General features: G+C 46.1%; 1 protein-coding gene across 1 annotated transcript in view; it reads left to right on the plus strand.

Annotated features, from left to right (window-relative positions):
• The window catches only part of KSR1 (kinase suppressor of ras 1), a 72208-nt gene that overhangs the window by 34391 nt on the left and 14619 nt on the right, over positions 1 to 23198 (plus strand). The window contains exons 2-10 of the mRNA XM_074889854.1: positions 3711 to 3851; positions 13994 to 14141; positions 16255 to 16726; positions 18110 to 18114; positions 20015 to 20075; positions 20809 to 20892; positions 21476 to 21537; positions 21645 to 21751; positions 22071 to 22239. Of these exons, the coding sequence (XP_074745955.1) occupies positions 3711 to 3851; positions 13994 to 14141; positions 16255 to 16726; positions 18110 to 18114; positions 20015 to 20075; positions 20809 to 20892; positions 21476 to 21537; positions 21645 to 21751; positions 22071 to 22239 (1249 nt within the window). The remainder of the gene's footprint in view (positions 1 to 3710; positions 3852 to 13993; positions 14142 to 16254; positions 16727 to 18109; positions 18115 to 20014; positions 20076 to 20808; positions 20893 to 21475; positions 21538 to 21644; positions 21752 to 22070; positions 22240 to 23198) is intronic.

A 23198-nucleotide genomic window follows, 5' to 3' on the forward strand; every position in this document is an offset into this window, starting at 1 on the left:
GGCCTCCAGAAAAAAGAGAAGGCTTGGATGATTTCAGTATTCCTTCTTTCCAGGACATATCTATTGCAGAGCTGGGAAGATAGTTTTGATTTATGTAGGCTGACTTCTGGCATACTGGGGGGTATTGAGTAGTCCTCAAACTTCCTGCAGCCTGGTCGTTCTGCCTCTTATGAGGGGACCTTGCCCCTCTCTTCGTACCAGTTCGTTGCTCCTGTTGCCTCCATTCCCAACCCCTGTTCTTGGTTAACCTCACTCTACCCGTGGGTTGCCAAGATCCCCCATTCTTTGAGAAGAAGGGGAGTGCTCCCCTCACTTCTGTCAGGGCTTTGACTATTCTGTCTTTACCCGCAGCAAAGTCCCTCCTTCTCATTCTAACCTCTTCCTCCCTAATGTCTTTTGAGGGAAAAAGTCAGGATGCAAACATGATACGTTTGGAAGCAATGAGAACCAAGTATCTTGAGTGGAATGAAACCCTATTGATGAGAATGTAGGTCTTTCCTGTTAGAAAAGGGATGGATAGGCAAAAGTCACAGTTAAGATCCCTGATAGCGTTCAATCTAAGCTGTGGAACAGTGTCTTTAGCTGTAGGAGATGGCATTTCAGCCCACCCCCCTAATACAGGAGTTACCCCCACTGTGCACAGACTTGTTTGTAAGGGGAGGTGGATCTGCAGCGTCGCACCATGTCTCCTGTGGGCCGGGTGGCCGGCCTGTGTCAGAATGTACGTGATACAAAGCCACGCCATGAGGTGGGGAAGGAGCACAATGAGAAGCAGAGAAAATTTAAGCCAAGCACTTAGCAGGAAAGTACTTGGAACAGCATCTCCAAGCTCATTTCTGGCCCAATTGTGAAGAGGAAAGCTCACTGGATGGGCTGTTATGGGAAAATACGTACGACAGTGAGAAAGCAGAAGGTCATGACTAAGCCAGGCGATGACATCAGACGTGCCCCTTGCCTGTGCTGAGCTCCCTCTGAGGGAACAGAGCACGCGCACTCCAGAGACATCTTAATTTAGGGGTGTGTACAACTGAAGGTGCAACTGTGTAGGAGAGCACAGCTGATAGCAAGTTTAAGAGCACGGGTACAAGCAGAACAAGCTGCAGCAGCGTTTAAAAGTCACATAGTCCCACTAGCATATGGCACTAAGCTGAGGGAGCGAGCTGGCTCGTCTCTAATTGGCGCAGAGTACAGGCCCAGGACTTTTGGGGGTGCCCAGGCCTCTGCCGAGCCCATCTCCAGCCCCTGGGAGCCCAGCTGGCTGCGGCGGAACTGCCTGCCCTGCTCTGCTCTGCAGCCCGGCTCTGGCGGGGGAGAGCAGACCGAGGGTGGAAAAAAGGAAGCGCTATCATCCCCTTTTTATAAAAAGAGGTACTGAGACTGAGAAAACTGACTGGGATTTCCAAGGTAATTTCTTTTAGGTCTTATGCTCCAAAGCCATGTTAGGAAGTTATGGGTGAAAGGTTCCTCTGGTTTCAGCTGAGGGGTCAGAGTGTAAATGCAAAGGGGTGGCTGAGTCTTCCAGGACATGACAGTCCCTTGACTGCACAACTGCCTCTCCCAGGAGTGGGACCGCTTGGCCTTTCTGTGTTCATCACATGAAGAGTTTGAATCCCTTGTATTAACCCACTTTTTGATAAATCTCAAACTTCATGGTGTCTGGATTCAAAAGTGTGTGGGCAGAGACAAACTTGTTATACCTGATAGTTGTGAGGCGTCAGATGGCTCATAGAACAAAGCCCTTGGCTAACTTCACAGGGAAGCACAAGCTGGAAATGCCTTATCAACAGCTGCCGGCCTTCTGCATGGCACAGAACTGGCGGCTCTGCTGTGAGAATGCAGCCAACCTCCAGAAACACCCAGCGCGGTGGTTGGGTTGGGGGCTGCAGCACAAGTGGTCTGTGTGCTCATTCCATTCCCCTGGAAATAGCTTAGTTCTGAAGTTTCAGCCACAAACAGCCAACTGGATGTGCTGGACTCCAGCGCTGAGGTGGGGTCACTTAGTCAGACGTTGCCATCCCAAGGGTGGCCTACAGGGCTTTCCCCACTCTTGACTACCCGTCTCTGGCCATATGCAAAAACTGAGGCCCACAGCGGCTCGAGTCCCAGGAAATTGTGACTGTAGCTAGAAACAGGGTCTCATCAGCCATTTGAAAAGAATGGAATTAGCAATGTCAGAGTGTAGTCCCCCTCTGCAAGTACAGGACCTCCTGCTCAGTGCTTGTTTACGGTTGCCTGTGTTTCTGTGCATGCTCTGCTGTTATCCTCTGCAGAGCCTTGCTGATTTAACAGGGTGGTGTGTACGAGCGCATTGATCAACCTCATGGTTTTACTTCTGCAGGACTGGGTCACAGTAAACAAGATGAGAGGTAGAAAGAATTTCCCCCTTAAAACAAGACAAGTGGTTCCCCTGTACTGCCAAGGAAGAATCTGCATTTGTTCTAGGACAGTTATTACAAAGTAGTAGCTTTCCCAAACTGCTAAGCAGGCCAGAAGCATTATGCTCCATATGGGGGTCATTCAGTTGAGATCAAACGCAGTATCTGTTTTCCCTGTAAAACCTGACATAGCCTTTATCTGGGGAGGGAGGAGGCGATCTAACTCTTCCCCATGTGTAACTGAGGTTGTGCATCCAAGTCATGTATAGCATCATTCAGATATATAGACCAAAAATATTTTGAGCAGAAACTTAAGAGGAGACATAGATACTATAGCAGTCAGAGAAGCTGTGTTTGTTTTTTCCTTTACATTTGTAGTCTGATCTTGTCCCAAATGCTAAAATTTGTTGACTAAGAACATGTTTTGGTTTCTAAATCACGGATCAACTCACTTGCTTTGAGGCATTGTTTTGTTAGGAAGGTTTTGAAGCTTAAGTCTGCCCCATGGGAATGTGTGACATAGTGAGAAATCTTTTGAGAATATTTTCTTTTTGATAAGCAAACATAAGGCACAAATAATACTCCTTCTTGTCATTTTGTTTTTCTGTGCACTACACAGAAACCTAAAGTAAAGGTTTCTGTGTAGTGCGCTTGGCATGAGGTGGCCAGGAGATAAAAGCTTTGGAATAAAACTTCAGAATAGACTAGAAGACTTACAGCAATCATCTAGTCCAACTGCCTGAATTTTTGTTCTTTTAAGATTATCATTTTTAATGTTGATTTTGTGATAGAAATGCCCATCAGATAACGGGTCTCAGAGTGTTTGGGTATGTTGGCTATTCCTGCCTCCCTGATCTTCTAGCCCAAATGAAGGGCAGATGTGAGAGAATACAACAAACATGCGGGGCCGGTGGACGAGCAGGCAGATTGTCCTGCAGGTTAGACTGGCAGTACCCACAGCAACTCAGGATGAGGTTGCGTGTACACGTGCCGTGCCTTTAAACTGAGTGTAATTCATGGTTGCGAGTGGTTTGGATGCCCTTTGGTGTTTTGGCATGACACCCAGCCTCTGCGCAGAGCTTCTGTTGATAGGGGTTTAGAGAGAGTCCTGCAAGGATGCACCCTGCAGGGTCCTGCCTTCTGCTTGAAGAGTAAAGGTGCTGGGTGTGAGGGAAACGCTTTCTGCTTGTAAGAGTATGGTATTTTTATATCATGGAAGAGCCCAAACAAGCAAACAAACCAGCATCCCTCTGTCCAGGTGCTGTACAAGCATTGCCTGGGAAGGTGACAGCATATCCCACGGAACTCAACTGTTTGCTTTCTGGATCCCAACAGGTGAAGCTGATTGACTACATCCACAGACAGCGGCAGTGCAAGCTGAGCGTGCCCCTGAACGACCGGACGGCAGAGCTCAACAGCTACCCAAGGTTCAATGACTGGCTGGACATTGTCAATGTCAGGAAAGAAGTTGTACAGGTAAGGGGAAGACAACCCTCAGCACAGAAACTTCCTGCCCTTTCACTTCGTTCCCCACTGCCTGCTGGGTTTAAGTTGGTTTCCACAACTTACTTTCCAGCAAGGTGGGAGTGGGTGGGCCTGCAGAGGGGCCTTTGGTGCCAGGGTGTTTCCTCTCACTCGGCGGGAGTGCTGAAACACTCCCTTCCCTTCGTGCTCCTCCCAGAGTTAGGAGGGATCTTCTCCTAATGGCACCCGAAGCAACACACTGAGACAAAGGTCCTGCCTTACCAGGACCTCCTCCTCTCCTGCCTGCCAGGTCTGAGAATGGCGCCGTAACTTGATCGTGACTGCCTTTTGATAGTAACACCACTGTTCCCTACTCTATTCTCTGTCCTGTACTAGCCACAAAAGGAATGAGTTACAGTTCCATGCACTGACATATCCAATAAATGAACAAAAATGTTGAGTTGTTACAGCCTATTTATTTCTAAAAGCATACACGCCACAATTATGAAGTAGTGGAGATCCAAAAATAGCCAGTAGCACTGTGTCCCTCTAAACTTAGACTAGCAGAAGGGGTCAGGGTTTACAAGTTTGTCCCAGACTGATGGTTTTGAAACTGTGTAGCCTCACACAGCACTTAGACAACAAAATCAAGTGGATTGAAACCCAGTAATGGGCCAGGGGGGTTTTGATCTGGATTTTGACTGGCTGGGAGTCTTTGCTCAGAAACAAGAGAGGTTTTTTCATTTTATACAAACACCCCCCCCCCAAGTGTAAAGTCTGTGGTTCAAACTGATACGAAAGCGCATTGCATCAGTGTAAAAGAATGGAATGAGTAACTCTCCTGGGGTCTCTCTGTGGTGGCTGGCATCAGCTGTTCATGCTCACAGACCATGGCTCCTTCTGATCTTTACAGTTTAATTCTTAACATGCAGATCACTGGAAGCCTCTTTACTGCAAAGAATAATCTGACATTTCTGCTGGAATCAGAAATGACCAGATAAGCCAAGGCCCCTCGCTCCTGTCTCTGACACCTCTTTTCTGGGCTGTGGGTTTTGGTTTTTTTTTTGAAGAGGAGCCTGAAATCCCAGCTGTCTTTAGGTGGTTACTGGGAACTCCAGGGCACTGACAGCAGATTGTTCCCTTGGGTTTGGAGAGTGGTGACTCCCCCATGCTGTTCTGTACTGGGGACACTTGAGTTCAGTGTAACGTTGATGGCAACAGAAGTAGAGCTCAGTCTGCTGATGGCTAAACAGAGCAGAAAAGGCTTTTTCCATTCTTTTTCCCATTTTTGGCTCTGCAGGCCAGATCACAGTGTTCTCAGTTCAGTTTCCTTTGATCCTTACACAAGCAAAAATTTTCTTTGACTTCAGCAGGAATCTGCCCGAGTGAAAAATTCAGCAAATTTCCATGGAAGTTATTTCAACTTGGCCCTGATGTAACTAAGCAGACTCTGGTGAAATAGGATGAGTTGAGGACCGAGTTGTTCCTTTTATTTACTACTGTTTATTTTGAATGGGATGCTGGCTATCGCCTTCCAGCCCGGCAGGGTTGTGGGTAGCACAGCTAAAGGTGCAGCGGTGACAATGAGAGAACAGAAAAGCAGCCTGTTGCTGTGGCCAAACTGCCAGGCTCCCAACTATTGTTGGTTTCTAAGGTTACTGGAATTGCCTGAGCCTAAAAGAATGTCTTTGTAGCTCTTTTTTTAAATCCTTTGTGATGCCTGCAGAACTGGGGGAAGGGAAGAGGTGAAGAGAACGGGTGGAGGAAGCAGGGAGGGAGGTGGACAGTTCAAATCTGCCACATCCTGCTAATTCAGGGAGCAAACAGGGTTGAGACTGCCCTTCCGTATGTGTGGTCACTAAAAAGGGTGAACAAATTCGGTTTTGGTCTAAGGCAGGAAGAGAACATTTTCCAGCTGTTTATTATTTTTATTCATTCTCTCTTGCTGCCCCCTCCCAAGCAATGACCAGTGTAATGAATTGTGTTCCTTCTGTTCTCTGGGACAGAAATGTAAGAGGTGTACAAAACATTTAAAAAACACCCATACATTTAGAATCACAGAGAAATTTAAAAGTTGTGCGTCCATTTCATGCAGCTGCAGACAGCTTCTGTAGCATTTATATTAGCTGGACAGGAGAACTGCAACACCCATTGGGTCATTAAAATTATTTTGAGTAGGCATGCTGGAACAGGCTGTAATCTGGGGGAAATGGAAATAGCTGGGCTAATAAACTAATTGCTCTCTTCTTGCAGTGATTTTTTTTTTTTTTTTTTGTGCTGGTATTTCACTGCTTAGAAAACAGCAATGCTGCTGGTGTTTGTGGCCCGGGCATCAGCAGACAGTGCAGGGAAGATGTTTGGCTGTGGTGAGTTGTCTTTCAGCAATGTGACAGGTATCATGGGATCATTCCTGCTGGTGCTTAGATTTCATAGAGCATGTAAACTTCATTTCAGCTGAATGCTTTCCAAATGGAAATCACTGACAGAAGGAGCTTTAATAGGTTAGTTATTAAGAAATACATAATGGTTTCCCTTAGCTTTACGCACGCTGCCTGCGACACGACTGGGGAGGGAGGTGGTTGGGGAGCCTGCAGAGAGATGGCTGAGTAGGTCAGACAGTAAAAACGGGGCCGCGAGTGCCCTGCCTGGTTCTGTGGCTGCTGTACAAGGTACACGCCTTATCTCTAAGATACCGTCAGCTCACTGTAAAACTGAAATCGGCATACTGGGTCTCCTTCTTAATGCTTCCAAAAAGTGCTACAGAGAGAAGGAAAACCCCACAAATGTTGTAATCGTGTGTTTGTGCTCGGCACACAGCCCTCTCTTCTTGAGACCTTTAGGCTCTGAAACTAGTTGGAGAAGTTGCCAAGTAGCTGTAGAGTCTGGGACAGCTGCAGCAGGGCCCTTCCCTGGGCAGCTCAGAGATTGAAACAGAAACGGCAGGTAGGACGCAGGAGGTGCGTGCGGGAGGAGGGCTCTCCTGCTTGTCAGGAGCAAACCAGGAGAAAGGCCGCAGTTCATGGTTTTTTGGTTTTTTAAATGGTTCTGATTCCCTTTGGATTTCTAACGTTGCTGGAGGGAGTATTTCAAGTTTGTGCTAATCTGTGACATAACACCTTTGAAAAACAGCCTAATTGCACGAGGTTTTTTAGCTCAGAAACAATGCTCTTTTTCTCCCTCTTTCCTCCCCTCTCTCTCCCCCAGTCCTCTCCCAAATAAAGCTGCCATGCAGGGAAGCACAGAAGCTCCCAGGCTCTCCTGTCAGAAATAGAGCACCGGCTCTAATTTAGAATATCTGCTGACTCCTCCAGTCCAGAGTGAAGACTATTTTTGCTCAGTGACTTGCTCTAGACATTGTGAAGCTTGAAAGCTCTTGCTGTTGTAATTGCTGTCTTGTTGTCGGGCTCCTTTCTTTCTTTGAAAACCTATATTTAAAGCAAGAATAATGACTGCTTGTAAAATCTTTTAGTTCTGGAAGAGATTATAGTAATAACAATGCACTGTTTATGGCGCTGGGCAACAGCTAAAACTCCAGTGAACATGGGTAACAGTCAGCCGGTCGTGCTGCGTGGAGTGAAAGGGCTGCTCTGTGTGGACCTAGCAGGCTTGGAGGTAGGTGGGGATATCAGCTTCGAGTCTGTGGTCCTGTTTGCTCTCTGTCAGTACACAATTCTGAGGGGTGAGGAAACTTTGAACCCCCACTCCAACTTGGGCTATTTCTGTTTCTTTGTTATTGTTCCTCTAATCAGTTGCCAGACAGATTTTTATTACAGAAAACGGTGGCTAGTGTGGACAGGCTCTGCTTTGGAGCTGGGCTAATACTGCTCTGTAACGTTTAAGTATTTTACTACAAGTGCTGGAGTCCTTGGCTTTGGATAGGAGTCCTGGAGATTGATTAGCTCTGTGTATGTGTAGTTTAATACCAAGAATGATGCAAAAATGGTTAAATATGGTGGATTGAAACTGGGAAAATAGATACTTGGACTGAGAACTAGAAAAGACAGGACAAGGAACTGTACGGACAGAAGATACATTTAAGCTGTGTAGTGGTCTGCAGTGGGTAAAAGTTGATCTGAAAATGGACCTAGAAAAATGTACTGGTCTGGGTTGTCCTGCTCCCCTTGAGAGTCCGAGTCAGGAACTGAGGGGGGAGTGGGCAGGAAGGAGGATGTGAGCAGAGCGCTGTCCCCACTCAGGCTGATGGAAGAGGTCTCTTGTAGAGCTACTTACTGGCTTCTGGGCTTGGGGCATATCTACCAAAAAGAAGAGATTAAAAGAATATCTATTCACTTATTTTCTTTACTACAGAAAAAAATCCTCTCTGCCTTTAACATTGTTCTTCCCAGAAACATAACTATTGTATTTGTTCCCATGTATAACCTGTCACCATCTTAAAAAGTAACTTAAGAACATAGTTATCTCCTTATCTTCTGAAGCATGTCTGAACCAGCCCTGCTCACCATGTGGCAGGGGTTCCAGTCAGTCAAGTTTGGAAAGCTGTTTTTAGAGTAGATAACTGTCAGGCACAGGGAGGGGCAAATCCTGCCCCCATGATTGCTGCCTGTGAGCAGAACTTTGCCACCAGGGAGACTCCGTGGGGGCAGGTGAAACAGTGCTTGGGTCTGGTTTATGGCTGTTCCATTTGGGGAATGTATTTGACTCCTAATGTGTATTTTTTTTGTAATACCTCCTGTTTGCTTGAGAAACTTGTCTCGTTCCCCATGTGGCATTTATGCCAAAGACCTACTTTTTTAGCAAGTAGTCGAGGGTGGTTCCTGAGCAAGCCAAGGACAGCGCTTGGCACAGGAACAGAGCAGGAAAGGCTCGTGCCTTGAGTAGGAATTGTCTGCCAAGACTCTCCTGCTGCCCCTCTGGAAATCTGTAGAGGATGAGACATTGGCACAGGGTTGATGCTGTGACACCATGGCAGATGGTTGTACTTGCACGGATGGGGATCTAGCTTGTAGTAGATCGTGCTCGTCAGTCGCTGGAGGAGAAGCCTGGGGTTTATGTGTGCGCATCCTTACTTTGGTTGGGGGAACAGAAGAGACAGGTCTGCCTAAACCTATCGGGTTTCCACAGCTGTATCCTCTCATCTTTTTCTGTCAGCATATCTGCCTGAACAGGCTGAGGACTTTGGCTGTTTGTGGGGGATTTCCATGGGTCTGGCAGCAGAAGCTCTGGCTGGACTGCCAGATAGCAGAGATCCTGAATGTGCTAATTGTGTGCATGCAAATTACCTCTGTCCTGCAGGCTTCCTGGATCTAAAACTCCATCGCTATGTTCCAGCTGAAGGCCCCTCCCCAGTGTAAACAGCTCTTGGAAAATACTCTTTATTACTGCCAGGTTTCCCTTCCCTTGCCAAGGGGTCCAGGTGCCCCTTGCAGCCGCGTTCACTGGGAACGGGTCATGGCTCGAGGGCAGCACGAGGCTCACGCTACCCCTCAGGAACTGCAGTGAAACCCTACGTCTGTCTTCCCACAGAAAAGTAGCAAGTGACGGCAGCTCTCCTGTCCATAGAGAGCAAACCGACTGGGAACGCCCGGAGACTGTCAGCTCCTCTCAGCCCGCCTGTTGTGTGAGAGGAGAGACAGTGAAGGGGGAGATGTTACGTGAAACCATGGCCTGCGTATACTCACAGCTTAATGCAAGCTAGAAAGTTCATGTGAGAGGCTTTCCAGAATGCCCATAAATCTCCAGAAATTCAATAATAAAACAGTTTTTCAGTACCTTCTTCACTAGACACCAGAAAACCCAAGCAAAATAACAACTAGCAGGCACAAGATGTTCTTAAGAGCATCCTTACATGCTTTGCTTAGAGCTATCAGTGGGAATTTAAGCACCTTATGTAATGGGCTTTCTCCTCTAGCATCTGCTGCTTTGCGGGAGGATGATGGAGAGGGGATGTATTGATCGAAGAGGAGGTGTCTGGGGCTTTGACAACCGCCTGGCTTCCTAGGAAGAGCCACGTCTACTGGGTGGAGGAGCAGGTCAGGTTGATTTTGCAGAGTGCCAGCAGCAGCATTAGCTCTAGGGCTTATCTGCAGGGAGGAATCTTTACCGAAAATAACCCATCCGTTGTGTTAGATACCAGCGTTTTTGCCATGTTTCAGGGATTTAAGTTGGACACCAGACAAGATTAAAGACTGCTGTGAACTCTTCACCCTGACTAATTGAGAATAACCTTTGGATGGCTTCTTGGGTACACTGTGATTTACTTTTCTCTCTTTTAAACATGTGTACCATGAAGTGCGCAGTCTGTCTGTCTGATAAGCAGGAGGGTTTTGTAGAAAAGTCCTCTTAACCTATTGTCAAGAGGAATAATTTCCTGGTTTGGGCTTTTTAGCATCACTTCTGCTGAGCAATGTGTGGTGAGTAAGGCTTTCGATTTTGCTGGCAGCTTTGAGGTGCTGAAAGACTGAAAGCAGGTTCTGTCTCCCGCTCTTTTTAATCTGACTTCATTATTAGAGTAGTATCTGACTATCTTGCAGCTTCCCCTGTCATTCTGTAGTCAAGGCAAGGTGTGCCCAGGGATGGTACTTAGCTTGGCCCTAATGCAAGTCTTTAATCTGCACTTTTTTAAGCTGTACTTTCTTAAACCCACATCACTTACAAAGAAGCAGATAGAGAGGTCTGTCGGACCCACATCTCTCACCCTTGGTGCTGAAGACAGAGTAACCCCTTTGCAAGGGCCCAGATTTCACTTGCACCGAGGGGATTGGAGCCCACCGCATGCTCCTCTGAGACAGACATGGTGAGGGCGCTTTGCGCGGGACAGCAATCCCCCAGCTCAACAGCTGAGCCAGAGCATCGGCAGCAACTGAACCTGTTTTAAGAGCCATCTTGAACTAGTGACCCTCATCACCATCACACTGGCTGGGGGCTAACACAGAGCTAAATCATACCAGGCCAGTCTTACAGGGATCAGGTTGACCAGTTTTATATTAAGCCACCACATATGTGCAGCACATGAGTGGCTGTTTAAAGAAAGCCTCTTACTTTCCCTCCCTCCCCCCGCTTTGAAGGCTGTTTCTTTTGTCGCGTGTCATGGGGGCTGGCAGCAGGTTCAGAAAGTCTGAGCTCTCCCAGCTCAAGGTCACTGGGATTGTTTAAATATAATCTCCTTTTCTGTGCTTAGACTTTCCTACAACTTGCTATTCTGTCTTTCTAAAATTAAACTATTGAGCAAAAGGGACTTTACGTGCAGGCCCGGGAAGGGGACAGGCGAGCAGCAGGCTGGACCCTTTGTCAGGGTGTGTGTCTGCGCGCGATCGTGCCAGGGATGCAGAGCCAAGCTCGCAGTGAATAGCTGGGGCTGCCCTTGCTGCTCAGTTGTGCCGTGTGTGAGCCACTGCAGCTTTTCACGGCAGCCCACCCATTGAGGTGCAGAGCACAGGCCTGCCTGAGGAAGTGAAACCAGTCAGCTTAGGGGTGAGCAAGCCCTGCGTGGTGACTGGGTCCTGCAGATGAAGGAGATGAAGGAAAAAATGCCCTAATGCTTCTAAAAAGATCAGTACTTTGGAATGTTTTGTCATCTTTTAAAAATCGTTTTCAAGGTTTCTCTCTACAACCAGGAAGGCTTGAAAATGAGAAGTGAAAGCTGGAGATTCCTGCTTGCAGGCGTTGGATCGTTTGAGCATTCCAGCTGCTTGCGCTGGCCATTTGAAGTCGGGGCTACGGAACTAGCTGTGGTGGGAAAGCTTTGCTTTCCCGAGGAAATCTCCATCCCTTCCACTTTACTGATTGACTTACTAATAGCACTAATAAGTTACTGGTTACACTGGTGTCATGCGAAGGATAGGGAAGTGAGGTGATAATGGGTAACATGACTCGGCGGCTTATACTGGGATCTGGAATGATGCTGCTGCTTAAAACAGGGGCTGTGTAATCTGGGTTGTTTTCTTAGCGGGGAGTGGTGGGGGTGAGGAAATGTTTCAAGATAATTCAAGAATGGCATCGCTGTAATCCTGCTTACTCTTAAGACCGTGTAAAAGCATGAAATGGGATAAATGTTTTTGTAAGAGACATTGGCTTTCCCTTATGCTCAGTGGGGAAACATTAGCTTCCCTGCTCCAGGGAAAACTGGAGCAAAAGAAAGCAAAACTTCCTTCCGTATTACGCTAAAACTGACTCCACGCCTGCCCCCAGTCACTGTCCCTTTCAGAGCTGCCTGTGTGGCTGCGAGGCTGGTGTCCTGCGTGGCAGAGCGCCCTTGTGATACCGCTAAACAAAGCTGCTTCTGTGAGCTGCCGGCTGCGGGCAGGGGAGGGGAGTTCAGGGGGTGCTGGGGAAATCACTAACTATACGAAAGACTTGGTTTGGTTCTGTTGTTACCAGCCCAGCTTGGCTGGGGCTCTTTGAGCAAACCTGTACTGGCTTCGTGATGGAATATTTGAGTTGTAGAAACCCATTCCAGTTTCAGCATGGATGATCTGAAGCCCTGGGTTTTTCTGTCCTTTGGAGCCCAGGATCAGGTTGGGAACCCCAGGAGGGCAGACTTCACACTGCATTTTCACTGGGGTCTTTGTGCTTCCTACGTTTATCCGAGGGGAGATCATTCAGCAACAAGCTTTTTGGGGCAGTCTTACTCCTGCGTCTTGGTGGTGCAGGTGTGCAGAAAAATGACTGCTAATACCCAGCATCAGCTGGGATATCTGTGCTTTTGTTATTCTGCTAATATTAATTATAGAATAACAAGAAAATTTACCCAAACTTCATTGAACTCCGGCTCTACTATGGACCTGCTTTGTGCTTACTGCTCATTTAAATTCTTGGCCGCTCCTTGAGTCAGCTGTGTTTTGTGTTTCATCCGGTTCAGGGCATGTGACAGAAGATGCAGGATGCATTTCTTAGACATCTGCCCTTTCTTAATTTATTCTTTTTCTTTGCTCCATGCAACAGTTACTAAAAATGGAAACTATGTGATTACTCTTTGTGTTACTACCTACAAAGCTCCAAAGTTTGGGACTGTTTCTAGCACTGTCACAGCTAAAATCAAAAGTCATGCATCAGATCTCAAAGGCATGAGTCTGGATTAAGAAAGATGCCATTGTTAAAGGACATTCAACAACGTTCCAATTTGATTTAGAATCAGAAGCAGGGTTTAAGAATCTAGAGGATTTCAAGGTTTTTGTTTCTCCAAACAGTGAGACACACTTCTGAGTTTCCCCTTCAAATAAAAGTTGAAACCCTTTTCTATAGCTTGATTCAAGGGGTCAAAACTTTAGGAAAGAGGCCAAATATTGTGAAATTTGTGATCTCATTGTGAGAGTAGGCAGCAGTAAGGTTTGCTTAGGCAAAACTTTCAGGGAAATTCCTGTGTATCTGGGCTAAATATCCTGGTTTTGTTTATTAACCACAATTGCTGCAGACTTACACTGGAAACATTTGAATGGGGGAGAGAAGTGCCACAGCTCAATTCTGTGTCAGGAAATACCAGATCATTTCATGCTTTCCAGTCTCTTGTATCTTTTGTGTCTGCCTGATCTAAACCTTATCACTTTGGGGGCTTTGGTGTATTAAGACGCACGAGGAGTTCTGCACAAATAGCTTTCCAAGCAAGATACGCGCAAGGCTGGTTCTCTAATGAAGGAAAAATTGCTTGAAGAGGAGGTCGCTATCTCTTTGTCAAAACATTTCTTTTTTTTTAACAAAAGATGTAATTTTCCTCACTGTTTTTACTTTTGACTTCCCTACTGAAAAGCCAAACATCTTTATCTGACATTTTTTCAGGTTTAGGCCTGTTTTCTTTCTGAGCGCTATTTTTAATTAAAAAGTTAAACTTTCATTAGTAACTTTTCAAAAACACTGAGTGAAAACTTTCCACAAGGGGAGAAGAATATTTCAGTCACCTCTAATCCTAACTTAAATACCAGAGAACAACCATAACATTCTAGTGACAGCGAGCACAGTCGAGCATATGCCTGGTCTCCCGTGACGTGGGGAGGGGAGAGCAGCTGCGGAGCGCTGCCGAATCTGCCACGTGGTCGTTCCTGACCCAGTGATTCCTGAGAGATGCGCTACCAAAACGAGTAAATCATGAGTCAGACCAGGCAGTGAGACAGTGGTGCTATTTAAAGTACGTCAGAATAACTAGTGACGGTCTTATTTATATATGTGTATTAAAAAAAAAGTATCATCTTGTTTTTCTGCAGAGAATACCAGAGGAGCTAACCTTAGATGCCTTACTAGAAATGAATGAGTCCAAGGTGAAAGAAACGATGAAGAGATGTGGTGCCAGAGATGAGGAGTGCTCCAGGCTCAACGGGGCCCTGAGCTGCTTACGGAAGGTGACTGCATCAGGTACAGGCTGCCTTGTTGTTCTGTGGAATTAATTTCTGGGCAACCCGGCCCCCATCCTGCTTCCTTTCATATGAGACAATCTGCAAAAAAACGCTAGAGAATGTCTTTGGGTACATTCTGTAACCAGGGTCAGGTTGTGGCTCTTGGATGTACATGATTTTGCAGTGATCAGACACATCTAGAGCTGGGGATTGGATTTGCTTTTGACAGCATGTCAAATAAATAAATGAATGGAAATGAATGTATGTAGAAATCTCTCTCCTGCTCAGCAGAATATATCCTGATTCCCTCGCTGTTCAGAGTTGTGCCTAATGCTCTAGTTAATCCTCCATCATTCAGTACACATAGCCTTGACCTAACGAATCCAACCAGGTTTCTTGTAGGTAATCCCTTCCCCAGATATTGCCAGCTGAGAGAGAAGATGTAATTCTGGTTGGCATTACTTTGCCCAGAAGCCCAAGTATCGTTCGGCTCGGTGCTTTGGAAGAGGAGAGCATTGCTCTAACAACCCTTTACTGCTGCATAGCTCGTGGCGTGCCAGCTGATTCACTTCTCTTTAAAACCTCTTGCCTCCTGCTATTTCTCTTGGATTGCTAGGACTGATTGAATCATTAGCCACATTCCAACAGCAGATTCAAGAGCTGGAAAGAACCCTGATTTACCTTGAACTTATGGAAACAAGGGTACTGTGGAATTAGAAATGCATGTGTTCAGCATGCACATGGATCTGACCAAGTTATTTAAGATCAGTCAAGCTCAGGATTCCCAGAGCGCTGCTTCACCGTCCTCCCCAGGCTACTTGCAAAGGCACTGTACAGTCTGCTTGTGTGAGAGTGTTTCTCACAGCACGCTGGTACTAACGTGCATCAGATCTTTCTTTGTAGCAATTATCAATCTGGCACCGAAAGGTGATGTTTCCTGTTGGTATTATGACAGTTCACACCATTTGCAAATCATAAAGATTAGTTAATGGAAAAGTCAGCAAACAGCTCAGTTTCATATTTCCTTTTTTCTAATCTTTCTTGTCCTGGCTTGTCAAATATTTCCCAGCCATACCGTGGCAAAACCAACCATTGTTCAGAAGTCATGACATCCACTTATTAAAAAGAAATGGCATTTTTAAAAATCCAGGTATATGATCTTTTTTCAACCACTCACTGGTCAACAGGACATCAGGCCCTGAAGCTTTGACTTTTCACCTTGATTTAAGTCATTAAGGACATACTTAAAATTAAGCCAGAGCGTTATCCTGATGAGTTAAGCCTCTGAAATTATCCCAATAATCTGTGTGTTCCCGCTTTGCTGCCTGCAGCCCTTTGTACTTTTTTTTCCCCGTTTATACCCAGAATTGGTCAACAGGCAGTACTGGACCTTTCGGAACTGCAGTGCCAGGCATTGCAGCAGGATGTGGTGGTTCTTTTTTGTCCAGCTGTCTGTCCCTGGGGCAGCTCTAGCTAACACTGTCTGAACAAACGCAGCAGCTCTGTGCCGAGCACTGCTGCCGCCTGGAATGGAACAGCAGCGCCCCGGCGCTCCGGGTGCCAGGGGAGCTCCAGGCACTGGTTACGTGTAGGAGAGAGAAAAGTGGCCACATGAGTATCAGGAGCTCCTAGATAGTCCCTGTTTCCAATGTAATGGCCTTTCTCAGTTTAAGTGGTGTTTAGCAGCTCTGTTGGCTAACAGAAAATAGTTTCTTCTTTTTACCAAGGACCAGACAGGGTGCCAGGCTGGAGGTACAGAGTTGTCTAAACAGATTGGCACCAAATCCACGTAGGTTTGTGGTGGGATGTGGGCGCCTGTTTCATATAGGTACGTATATCCCACATTCTTCAGCAGGGCCCCAATCTGTTAAAACTCAGCCCATTTTAGAACATAGGACCCAATTTTAGCTACAGAGCTACAGATAGGAAAGAAGGGTAGTTACTGCCATTCTCCTTGTAAAGGTGATTTAGCTGATGGATGTCAGGGGAGGAGAAGTGAGGCTTGCACCCTGGCTAGGTGCAAAGTGGGGAAAAACCCCACCTTACAGCCTAAAGCAGCACAATGGGGTGTGTGAATATGCCTTGGCTTTTCTTTCTAATCAGTCACTAATGTTTCTACGGTTGGCGAACAGGGGGGGAGTTAAAAGATGACGTGCTGATGAATCTTTCTGAGGCACGCCGAGAGAACAGCCCTGCGACCGCCACCGAATCGCCCTGCTCCGCCGGGCCCGCGTGGACGCCCGCCGCACTGCACCTTCCCAAGGGCAGCAGCCAGCAGCCACGCTCCGTCTCGGTATCTACAATCCCATCTGCAGATTCACTTGCCTCGAGTCACGGACCTTCTATCTATGCAGAAAATCTCCTGGACCCTTTTGCATTCCCCGCACACAGCGGAAGGTTAACGCCAAGGACTCCTCACAGCATCACCATCACTCCACCCACCACTCCTCAAGCCAAGAGACGGCATAAATTGAAGCCACCACGGACTCCTCCTCCCCCTTGCCGGAAGGTTTTTCAGCTGCTACCGAACTTTCCAACCCTCACGAGGAGCAAGTCCCACGAATCACAGTTGGGAAACAGGATAGATGAAGTCCCTCCAATAAAGTAAGCACGACACTTCCTCCTTCCCCCGGGGCACTGGTGGGCTGTGCTCATGCCAAAGGGGAATCTGTGCCCCAGTTCTGACTGTGAAAGAGCTGGTGTCCAGCTGCCTCCTCATGGTTTCACTGGAGTCTCAGAATCTCTATCAGTGGGATATTCTAATACAACCACAAAACCTGCTTGTTGATAGTGTACTTGAAATGTATTTGAAATGGCACCTGCTGGGGAGGTGGGGATGGCTGCTGCTATTAAAGGGCCCCAACCAGTTTTCCTCAAGCATCTAGTAGCCAATTCCACATACTAGAATTTCTTGTGTCCCAAATGTTCCTCACAGTTCAGGTGGTTGGTATCCTTTTATGTTTTAAGATGTATTTTAGCTGCTAGTGTGAGCTTTAAAACACATTCCAGTATAGACAACTATAGCTCTACAACAAGACAAATGGTCTTAGGCTACACCTATTTTTTGGACTGATCCAGGCTTCGAGAGGTACTTTTTTTTGTGTAGGTAGGATGGAAGGTATTAATCTAACATTTAACTAATAGTTGAAACTGGGTAAGAGAGGTGTCTTCCAAAGACAGGCTATCCCTCAGCATTGCAGACATAGATTAGCATCTGAATGCTGCAGCAGGCACTGGATCGTTACAATTTACCCTGACTCTTTGACCCCCTGTAAGAGTTCAGAGAGCCTGTTCTACTCAGGACCTTTCTGCCAAAATTGGGTTTTTATATAAGGGAAACAGCTCAGAATGGAGTTGAGATGTTGGGTGTGAGCATTAACAGCAAAGGGCTGTGCCTTTGATGCTGCAGTGCTCTATGGCTGCGGATTGACGTGAAGGAGTTTGTTGTAAATGCGCTGCCTTGTAATCAGTGCAGTGTTCTTCCACACGGCCAGTGCAGACGGAGCACGTACGAAAACCCGCAAATTGCTAAACACCTGAGTGCAGCAAGTAAGCACCTGCGGCCAGTGCACAGCTTTGTTTAGAAATTCAGTGGTAAGAACCTGGTTCTGCTGTGATCCAGGTCCTATTGATTAAGCCTGACAGGCCAAATGTCTCATTTCTGTGGTCCATGCATTTCCACGGAGCCTGCGGGCTGACTGCCTGGCACAGCCCCCTTAACGCTTCTCGTCTGCAAGCCAAAATTCAGGTGCACTCTTGTGCGCTTCACTCGCAGGCTGGAGCTGGAGCTCTGCCCAGCAAGGGCTACTATTTGTAGGCAGGAAAATACTGGCCATGCAGCAACTTCAGCAGCCTGTGCAAAAATCACAGATGTTTGTAAACATGACGTTAAACACTGCAGGAAGGAGTTTCTGCTCTAGCAAAGTGTGTATCCTGTCACATGAATATGAATGTCTAAAAAAAAATATTTCTCTTTTTTCTCTTTAGGTTCGGTAAGAGATTTTTACAGGGCTGTCTTCATTTCATTGCTGAGAGAAGAACCTGTCCTTGTCAACTATCAGTTGATCATCCCTGTGCAACCTCTGGAGGCCCTCAGTAGGGCCTTCTATCCCCACGTTTCGGTTGACTTTAACAGGAGCTTGGCCTACTGGAGAACTGCAGGATGCTTATATGGTCTTTCTTGTACTTGGTGTTTCTTCAGATGATGAAAGCAAGGAAAAGGAATGCGAATGTTTAAAGGGTTAAAGGGATTTGGGTGTAATTGCTTGTCTGTGACCTCAGACAGCTGTTACTGATGCCTCTTGGTACTAGAAATAACTTCATATCCAACCATTTAGTACCTTTGGATATTCATTGCCAAGTATCTCTATAATGAAATTAGGCAGTTGAGTGCAACCTTCTGAGAAACGCTTCAGCACGTGCTTAAATGTGGAATGTTTCCTCTGATGTCAATGAGTCTGTTCACGTGTTTCAGGGCTTACAGGGTTAGGACTTGTGTTTTCATCCAGTAACATATCAGTGCTATTGAGGGCTTTAGCTCTCCTGCTGTGTCTGGGACACAGCCTGTAACCTTGGAAGCTAACGCAGAGATGGGCATCTTGGAAAGCGTCTCTCCTTTTTGTAAAGTAGAAAAGTCCATTGAGGACATTATAGCACCACACATGTATCTAATGCCCTTTAAAACAAAATCCCAGGAATTACTTTCAGAAATGAAAAGGCATAGAAGGAAAATTGTAAAATGAAAATGCAAGCAGAAAGCTGAGCATTTCTCTGTAGAGAGTGATGGAATTTATACAATAAATAAAAAAAGGCATTAGAATAAATTCAAACAGAAATGAAGAATTTTGGTGCTTCTATGCATATAGTCATATTGTCTGTTTTAAAATCTATACCGTAGGCTCTCTTAAGTCCCATTCAATTCCAAACTTTTTTCTATTCATTCGGGCTCTTCAGTAAGGATTTTGCCATCTTAGCTGATGTTAACAGCCATCTTAACTGTTGTATTGTGATTAATCGAGATGACTGTGTGTTTGGATGGCCACACTAGATCAGCAGTGTTCCTTGGAACAGCAGCTAGTCATTCCAGCCTGTTCTAAGATGCTGAAGACCACACATGGCTTTAAAAGTTGACTACAATAATGATAAAAAAGAATTTGGTGCCATCTAGGGTCAAACAGAGAGACTGACTTTTTTGTGAGCGTTGACTGTGTCCAGCCTTGAGGCTGTGTTGATACTTGCAGATTTGAGTTTTCTCCAGATTTGCAATATGACTGTAGATTTAATTCAGGAAATACACCAGAATCTTAGTATTTAAGAGGTTTTAGGAAGCCATGTGGTATAACCACTGGAGTGCTGGCCTGGCATTTTGAAGTCCAGGTCTCCCTTTCTGCACTTAGCAGCTAGCTAAGTGATCTCACAGAAATCTTTCTATTCTCCTGGGTCACACTGGCCATGTCTATAAAACAGAGATGATAATTTTCAGTGTAAAAGACTATTCTGAAGTCTACTGATGCTGCATGAAAACTGGGTGATGGTATTCATGGTAAACCAGTTGGGAGTAAAGTCTGACTTTCCACTTTGTTTTAAGAATGGTCTAGACCTAAACAGATGATTTTTTGTAATCCCTAAACGTAAAACGTAATGATTTAACAAAAAGAAGGAAGAATCACGATTCCACCAGCAAATCTTATCTTGCATTGCTTCTGTACGAAAACAAATAAAAGAGCTGTATCTGGGCGTAGCTTCCCAGCAGAAGGCAAACTGATCTCAGCTGGGCCACTGTGTCATGGCCACTAGTCCTCATCTGCGACAGGGATCGCTTTGTTTCTGTCTAGACTGGTAAGCACGCTTGTCAGTAATGCCTCCCTCAAACATGCTTTTGTTCTCCACCAGAACTCTCCCAAGGATCCCCTCAAACGGTACGAAGAGACTTTGGCTTGGCTGTCACACACAGGTGAGCGACGTGCTGCGGGAGCCACAGAGGGGACAAACGGAGGGCTCAGACCAGGACAGCGTCCTGTCCAGGGCGTTTGTGGCACTCACGGCTCTGAGATAGGTTTGAAGTAGGGTTGGGTGCCTCATTTGCCAAATTCAGCCTTAACTAGGTATTTCAGCTTCATTTCTTTTTAATATATGCACTTGAAATCCTTTTTAGAAAGCCAGTTGACTCATGATTCCATAAGGACTAGCGTGCCAGCTGTAGCAACGTTGCGTATGCGTTGGCCTGGGGAGGGACCCAGCAACGGGTTGGCAGCACGTGTGTGTGGAGCGTGTGCTGGCCGCTGCCTCTCGAGCTCAATTCCAGTTTGAGGGGTTTTCTGTAAAGACGTGATGTTCTATCAGTTGGGTGTCTCTGGCTGCATGAGGCTTCAGGTCTGTAACTGCCAAGCTGCAGCTCCGAGGACCTTCTAGAGGTGTGTTCACGCACACCCTGTCTCCTTGTCAGAGACACCTCTGAGCACCACTCGGCCCTGTTCCAAGAGTGCAGGACTAGCAAGGGGCCAGCAGAGTTGGGGCCAGCCTTCTTTCAGCTGCTTTTGACCAGAAAAGTGAGAAGGCTTTCCACAACACCCCTTGCCCTTTACAGAAAGAGCTAAAGAAATATAGCCTGTCTGTGACTACCTACAAATGTTAGTTTTCCTTTAGGCACCAGTTAATGTAATTTTTCCCCTCTTGTCTCTGCTTAGGTTCTCTACAAAGTCTTGGTTATCTCAGATATGCCAAGTCTGTCAGAAGAGCATGATGTTCGGGGTGAAGTGTAAATACTGCAGGTGAGCACACAGTGATGATCTTTTTCAGAAGAACTTTGCATTTTATTCATTGGAGTTTGCCAGTAACACGTGTCTCTTGATGTGATGCACTCTTGGCAGTGGCATTTTTTTTTCCATCAGCACCTGAACTGGCAGAGGGATGCTTTGGCACAACTCACACTTTAGTTGACAGCCTGACACGTGGATGAACCAAATTTATTTCCCTGCCCACAGGCTTCCTACCTGATCACGCGCAAATCGTGTCGTGGGAGCTGGGCACCCGAATAACAGCGAGGATTTTAGTTTTGGTTCTCTCTCTGGGTTGTTAGTCCAGAGCGCTGAGATTTTAGTGCTTCACTGTCGCTGGCTGGGAGTCAGTGAAGGTAACTATATTAAAAATAAATCAGATGCTAAGATATGTATATGGCTTTCATTAGCCTAATGACACACATAATAGGATTCTTCATATGAATGCATGCTGCTCTGGGGCCCGGAGCATTCTAGAACTCCTTCTGAGATTAGCATAAGAATTACAAATTAAGAGTAGGCTTCCTTTTTTGGGGAAAGAACAAGTTGCTATTAACATGTAATGTTTCTCTTTCAGATTAAAATGTCACAACAAATGTACTAAAGAGGCACCTGCTTGTAGAATATCCTTCCTTCCCAGTAAGTAATTTTCTACACATTCTTAGCATTTCTATGTAATTGATGGTATCAAAAGAATAAAAAGTCTGATTAAAGCTTTTCTCTCCCTTCTCCAACCTGTTTTTCAGTAACAAAAATAAGAAGAACAGAGTCTGTCCCTTCTGATATCAACAATCCAGTCGACAGACCAACAGAACCACAGTTTGGAACCCTTCCCAAAGCACTAACTAAAAAGGTACGTGGTGACTGGGCGAGTCGTGTGGCTGTAAGTCACTGAGGAGCTACAGTGAGGAGAGGTGGCTGCAGTCTCTGCTGGCTGGAGCGAGAATGGCTCCTGCAGCTTTCACTTTGCAAAGAGACTTTGCTAGGTGACATTTTCTGCTTGTGAACCCCAGGTTGGGCACAGCTCCGGCTGCCCACTCCCTTAGAAAACCTGTGCTATGACTGAGGCCAGGGGCAGCTTTCGTTTTGCTGTTGTTCAGTAAACATTGAGGGGAACTCTTTCTTTCTTTCTTTTTACTTTTTTCTCACGAGTGACTTCCCTGGCTTTGCAGGAGCATCCACCAGCAATAAATCATCTGGACTCTAGCAGTAATCCTTCTTCTACAACCTCATCTACACCATCTTCTCCAGCACCCTTCCAGTCTTCCAACCCTCCCAGTGCAACACCTCCCCCAAACCCATCTCCTATGGGCCAGAGGGACGGACGGTTTAACTTCCCAGGTACACTTGGCTTTTCCGAAGACCTCTGCCGAGATCAGAAAGGCCTCAGCAGAGGCTGACCGAGACTTCATAGGTAGTTGCAGGTTTCTGAATACATGGTTGTGTCTTAAGCAAGGTGTGAAGGTGTGTGTTGTTACTTGATAAAAGAAAATGGTCTGTTCTTACAAGGTTTTAAGCGGTATCAACAAGATACCTTGGCAGGAGACAGATTAGGGAGGAATATTGGCACCTTTCTTAAATGATTTGATCTTTCTATTTTCTCCTTTTTTGAAAAGGACTACAGTAAAAAAAAATACATTCTTTCTGCTCCGTTTTCTCCTTGTATTGTAAAATGCATGCTGCCTGCTGTGTTAGGGCACCAGTGGCTTTAACTCATGAGCAAGTTGTTTACTAGAGCAAATGCAAAAATGAGAACTGGACTGAATTACTTTACCAGTCCCTTCCAAAAGATAACCAACAGTCAACACTCATTTTTAAACCACTGCCATAGACATAGGGTGGAGGAGAATTTACCCTATGTACTTTACAGATTAAGAACCGAAATGTGCAGCCTTCACCAGTGTCGACAGAGGCAAAAATCCCTGACAAGGGCAAAGATTTACCTAGTGAGAATAAATTTAATTCCTTTGATCTGGAAATGAAGTCACACGCTGCTCGATAGGTGCTACATCGAGCCTTCAACAGTGCTGTATTTTGCATCAAGCTTTTGATCTGTGAGTGAAAGTTGCTAGTTAGGTGACTCAAAAGGAGCAGAAGCAGAGCCAGTTTAGCACAAGGATTCTACTGCAACTACTTTGTATTAGGACATACTGCTCAAATTCACTGAAATAAAAAATGCTTGCAGATGGCTCATGAGCTTCAGCTTCTCTGGGTGCATCTCTGAAAAGCTGAAGACATGGGAGAGCATCGAAGCAGCAGCCTTCATGTGGGCCTGCCTTTTAGTGTCCCTGGGGTCTCGA

The sequence above is a fragment of the Strix uralensis genome, chromosome 20 (genome assembly GCF_047716275.1).
Source record: "Strix uralensis isolate ZFMK-TIS-50842 chromosome 20, bStrUra1, whole genome shotgun sequence".
Classification (NCBI taxonomy): Eukaryota; Metazoa; Chordata; class Aves; order Strigiformes; family Strigidae; genus Strix; species Strix uralensis.